This window comes from Elephantulus edwardii, unplaced genomic scaffold, assembly GCF_000299155.1.
Source record: "Elephantulus edwardii isolate Elephantulus edwardi_28Jun2011 unplaced genomic scaffold, EleEdw1.0 scaffold00466, whole genome shotgun sequence".
Lineage (NCBI taxonomy): Eukaryota > Metazoa > Chordata > Mammalia > Macroscelidea > Macroscelididae > Elephantulus > Elephantulus edwardii.
In genome coordinates this window covers 479,497-485,350 of record NW_006400216.1, presented here as the reverse complement: position 1 = coordinate 485,350, position 5,854 = coordinate 479,497, and the positions used below count along the sequence as shown (strand labels likewise).

The 5,854-nt window shown below is 41.0% G+C and overlaps 1 protein-coding gene across 1 annotated transcript in view; it reads right to left on the bottom strand.

Moving 5' to 3' along the window:
- Window positions 1-5,854, bottom strand: part of TSNAX (translin-associated factor X) — a 49,081-nt gene that overhangs the window by 11,503 nt on the left and 31,724 nt on the right. The window contains exon 5 of the mRNA XM_006902888.1: window positions 4,355-4,482. Coding sequence (XP_006902950.1) covers window positions 4,355-4,482 — 128 coding nt within the window. The remainder of the gene's footprint in view (window positions 1-4,354; window positions 4,483-5,854) is intronic.

Here is a 5,854-nt window from a genome sequence, read left to right as displayed (position 1 = left end):
TTCATTAAAACTAATAAATTTTTTTTAAAAAACCAATATTTTACTACATTAATGAAATTTTTTTGAAACACATTGAATTGTTGTTCAGTTTACATGGATAAATTGTACTGACATGCAAATTGTAATCTTACGCAGTTTTGGCTTCTAATTTTTCTTTTTTAATTAATTTATTTATTTTACAGAGGTTTTGTATTTCCATTCATTCATTGACACAATTTTCTCCCTGCCCACCAAAAGAAAGTTACTTGATGGCACATAACAACAACAGCAGCATTAACAAGTCTTCTTTGCATGCATATGGTTTTATCCTGTCACTCACAGTTGTACTGCAGGATCTAGAAATAGTCTATTGGGCTATGAATGAAACTCATTTTTCCTCTTTTTTTTTTCATTGCCGGTAGATCATGTGACTGACTCAAAGTGCCCCATGCCAATCCATCTCAGTTTGCAAATGTGTGGTATGTTAATACTGTAAATGAGAGTAACATGTACCAAGTTTTAGCCTGACACAGCATACATACTGTGTATATAAATGTTAGGTGTTCACTCATTACCACACTTGCCACTCTCCGACTGCCGCACTGTTCACTCTGTAAACAAAGTGATGCTCAAGTAGATATGTAAAGGCTTTACAGACCTTTGCCAGGTGGTGATGCAATTACATCAGAGGACATTTAGTTGGAGGAAAATAAAAAGGTGTGAAGGTGAATACTGAGCACCTTATCTATGGAGCTCGTTAGGTATTTCTTTGAGTCAAATTTAAAGAAATAGTGCAAGACAGAAATAAAGAGGCGTAAGTAACACTACTTTAAAGCAAACTGAGTTTTATTTACAGGTCATGAAGAGTCCTTGATAGTCAAACAAGGAAGTAAGAGTAAATTTAGGTTTCCTAGTACATGAATCAATGCTGTTAAGAGTTCCTTAGAAACTATCTGGTCCAATCCTCTCACTGTGGAAAGAAATGAAGCACAAAGCGCATCTGGGGTCACACTGCTTGCTAGGACCCAACGTCTAAAAACTTCTTTTACAAAGCCCTGCCACCTCAAGCTTCCTGCTATGGAGTTGCCTCCCAGTCAGAGACCCCTGTCGGTCTTCAAGGCTGAAATCGCACAGAAGGCGGCTGCCCATCCTTCTTGCACACAAACACTACTGGTCAGCAGCCCAGCACTCTGCAGACTATGACACCAGGGATGCTTCTCAGGGATTCTGACACGTCTAAACTACATCAGAATATTGTTGTTGTTAAGTTTCATCGAGTCATAGACGACTCATAACCCGATAAATTAAAGACCTGAACACTTGTATAACTTTCATTGTTTCTCCATGTTCATAGAGTTCCCGAAGGCAAGCTATTTCAGAAATGGGTGCCACTCCTGTTTCCAAGCTTGTTTTAATCGGGGAGCTCGACCAAACACCGTCCACCATGGGTAACCATTCTCGCATTTGATGTATCAGTGTCACAGTGTTTAGCATCACAGCACCCACGAGTTACCGCTGTATAGCAAATGGAGAGACCAGTGCTATTCCACTTAGAAGAATGTTTTGACTAAAAGCAATTAAAACCAGGCCTGAGTGCCACAGATTAAAATCACCCACCTTTGACTTGGTAGCATAACTTTCTATCCACCAGGCCTATAGAGCTCTTTCTATGTTGGTGGTGGTGGTGTTAAATGCTGTCAAGTTGTAGACGACTCACAGAATCAGGCTGCTCCAGACCACTGACCCACCTGGAAGCCAGCATATACTGCTGACCCCCCAGCTTGTTAAACAGGGGGCCGAATACAATCAATTCACTCCCAATGGCAGATAAACACTGCATCTATGTCCCACCTGAAAATAAGATTAAACCTCTGTAGGATCAGGCTGCTCAAGAAGACTGTCCCATCTGGATAGATTCTCTAAAAAGGCCCAATAGGTTTTGTGAGCTCTGGTGGCTTTGTGGTAAGAATCTGCGCTGTAATCCCAAAGCACAGGATTTGAGGCCACCAGCAGTTCCATGGGCTAAGGATGGCCAGTCTCCTCCCATACAATTAACTGCCACTGAGAACCCACTGGAAGGTCAGCTATGTTCGTTTCTGAATCCAAAGTACACAATAAAAAAAGATTTTATTTTTATTAACTATCCAAGAACTGGCTCATCTTTCTCCCTCAGAGCAGCTGGTGGATTCAAACTGTATGCCTTTAGGACTGTAGCACAGTTTCTTACCACTAGGCCACCAGAACCTCCTGGTATTTCTTAGAAAGAGTAAGTGACAGTGGTGATGTGGAGGGGCTGTGGAAATATTTAAGGTTGACATTCCTTGATGTCTATAATTAACTATAAAATGGTTCAACAACAACAAAAATAAGATAAAATATTCACAACTGTTGAACTCAGGTAGTGTGCAATATGCTACTGTTCTACTTTTCTGTACCTTTAAAATTGTTCTCAAGTTTTTTATATACATATAACTGAACAGTTTTGACAACATTCACAACAATTAAGTCAGAGGCAAATAACTTTTCCAATCCAATTCCCAAAAACTTCAGCCCCAGGATCTCTAGACTAAGACAGAAAACATGGCTGTGTTCTCAACCTGACAGATGTGACTGTTACAGCCACAGAATCTTAGGGCAATGTATCATCTAATTCCTGAAAATGATGACTTCTCAGTTTCCTGGTAACAGTGTCACTTTGAGAGAACTGGAAGGAGGTGGGGAAAAGTTGGCAAAATGTAGCCACTTTCCTAACATTATCAAAAGGAGTAGAGTCAGAGGTAAGGCTTACCTCTAAAGGGTCAGAGATAAGGATTACTTGACCTCTTTGACTGAGTCAAGTAGATGAATCAAAAAAAACAGGAAGAAATTATGCTTCTCAAAATCCATTTTCTTCTTAATAAACTCCAAATAACTTGAAAAGTTGGGAAAACACATGCCTTCTTTAAGTAAGTTTTATTTGTCACTGTCAAATTCAGTCTTGTTTCATAACATTGTTGATATGTACTGATGGGTCAGAAATGATTCTTAGCTGACGCCCTAGTGGGTGTTCAGGGGCAATAAACTGCAAAAGATAGCTCATCTTTCTCTTAAGAAAAAGCTGGTAGATTTGAACACATGCCTTTGGGTTGGCAGCACATATTTTACCACTAAGCCATCAAAAGCACCCTTTTATAACAGTAACACTCATTAATATTAAAGAAAACATAGCTCCAGCTTCTTCTATTTCCTGCCTACCTATGTTATAGATCCTTGAGCGGTGCATGAAAAATAAAAGTGAAATAATAATGAAGAAATAAAGGAAAGAGCCAGCTACATTGTAAAGGTATAAAGACTCAAAACAGACCACTTACTACCTGAATGAAACACTGTGTTGAAATGCAGTGGGAAAAAGAGTACTTTGATTAAAGGCCAAGCTAGAGCGTTTCTTAATTAGAAGCCAGATCTTAGATACAAACATGTAGATATAAACACTCCGTGATGACTTTCCCCTTAGCAGTCACCCTGATGTACTGAGCACTTGACTGTGGAAGCCCTATCCCTGTTCACAGACCTGTAGACAGGCCTCTAGGTTGGCCCCTCACAAAGGGGCTCCAGGGACATGTTGTAAGCAGCAACACAGTGAGTGAACCCACAGGCTTGGATTCAAGATGTCTGGTCTTGAATGTGTGGCTTTGGTTAAGTGATTTAATAAGGGTGGAGGGCAGGCACAGGAGGGGAAGGCCCTCTGGGAAGTGGATTGTTTCGGTGACTGGGGTAATCGGGATGGGTGTGTCGGAGACAATGAGATTGGCACAGGACAGAGCAGAGTTTAGAGCTGTTGTACATTGGGTCGCTATGAGTCACAAGCAACTCGACTGGCACATAATAACAACAACAAAGCCTGTTTCCATCTCTATAAAACAGGGATGAAAAGTCTTATCCTATAAGGTTAATAAAAGATTAAATGACACAATGCTTGTAAAGAGCACATTCACTCACTCAGCGACTGTCAAGTTGGAACCGACCCAGAGCTGACCCTCTGTCAAGTTTTCAGAGGCTGTAAATCTCACAGGAGGAGACAGCCCATCTTTCTCCATTGGAGCCATGAATGGATTTGAAACCACTTGCCCTGGGGTTGGCAGGGCAACTCCTTAACCACTATGCCCTCAAAGTTCCCTCAAAGGGCACACAGGAAAACAAAAAACTGACTTATAGTTTAGATAAAAAGAACTGCTTTTCTCTGTCAAACTGAGAAACACAAAAATGATTCTCCCTACTTGAAAACTGAGGAAACCACTTTCTAAAGTACATTTCTTTCTTTAAGCTAGTAAATATCCTAAAATTATACTATTTATAAGTAATATACTAAATGTGAAATAAGATTTTAAATTCTTACGGTCTTATTTTCTTTTCCATTATCTTCTGTTGAAAAAACCAACTGCTTATTAATGTCATCCATACTAATTAGTGATCGAGTTTTGATGAAGTGTTGAAAGGACACAGCCTCCACGTATTCCTGCAGTCCTGAAAAGGCAAGAAAGTAAATGAAAACCACCTTTACGTTAATAAAAATGTCACAGAAAAAAAGCTTCATATTTATCACTACATAGTGCAACTGAGGTGCTCCTTGGAGACAAGGATGGTGAAACTTCACTTCACTCATTTAGGGCACGCTGTCAAGAGTACCTCATATTTTGAAAAAGACATCATGCTGGGAAAGGGGGAGGGTCAGAGAAAGATAGGAAGACCCTCAATAAGATGGACTGACAGTGACTGTCACAAGGGACTTGAGCAAATCAGAGACCACAAGAATGATGCAGGACATACCGGTTCAGATTTGTTGTTCACAGAGTGGGAGCCAAATAGATGTCATAGAACAACAACTTAGCCAAGAAGGCCCATGGTTGAGGGCTGGTTTTCTAATCTTAAGGTTGGGCAGCCCTAACTCCCTTGGCTGCACAGCAGAAGAAAGGCTTGGCCAGCTTCCATAAATGAAACCCTTGTGACCTTCAAGCCAATCCAAACTCACAGTGGCTTCCTGTGTTAGGGAACTGCTCAGGGCTGTCACGTTTACAAGAGGGCAGCTCCTGCCCCAAACCTCTAGCAGGATTTGACTCTGCAACCTTCAGAAAACAGGCACTGCTCTGTGCCACAAAGGGACAGCCGACAAAGCTCTGAGAGAAGTCCCACTCCATGTAACAGAAGAGAAGATGGTAAAACACACTTCTCCACAGCAAGTGTTGTGCTTATTAGGTCTGTTTATGCTTCCGGTTTAAAATCAACAAAAGTTTCACTGGTGCTGACTTTAATCTCAGCATTAAGTCAGACACTCAGAACACAAAATGTCAGCTGAAGGACAGAGAATGGGGAGGGGAGCATGGAAAACAGTGCACACTGCCACTGTGTAACTGGACTTGACCTGTTCAAATATAACAGAAATATAAATATAAATATAAATATAAATAAATATAAATATAAATGTTTCTTTCTACTTCATGAGGAACTAGTCTTGCTATCCTACCCTTTTTTCCACAGAGAAGTACAAAAAAAATCTTAGGCTCTAAAAAGAATAATGAAACTGTAAGTATCCTAGGATTGTTGTTGTTGTTATGTGCCGTCGAGTCGTTTTTGACTCATAGCGACCCTATGCACAACAGCCCTAAACCCTGCTCTACCCTGCACCAACCGCACTGCCTCTGACACACCCATCATACCAATTACCCCAGTCACCGAATCAATCCATCTCATAGAGGGTCTTCCCCTCCTGCGCTGTCCCTCCACCCTCCCAAGCATGATATCCCACTCCAAGGACCCGTCCCTCCTGGCAACATGTCCAAAGTATGTCAGACGAAGCCCCAGAATCCTTGCCTCCAAGGAGTAGCTTGGTTTAATCCTC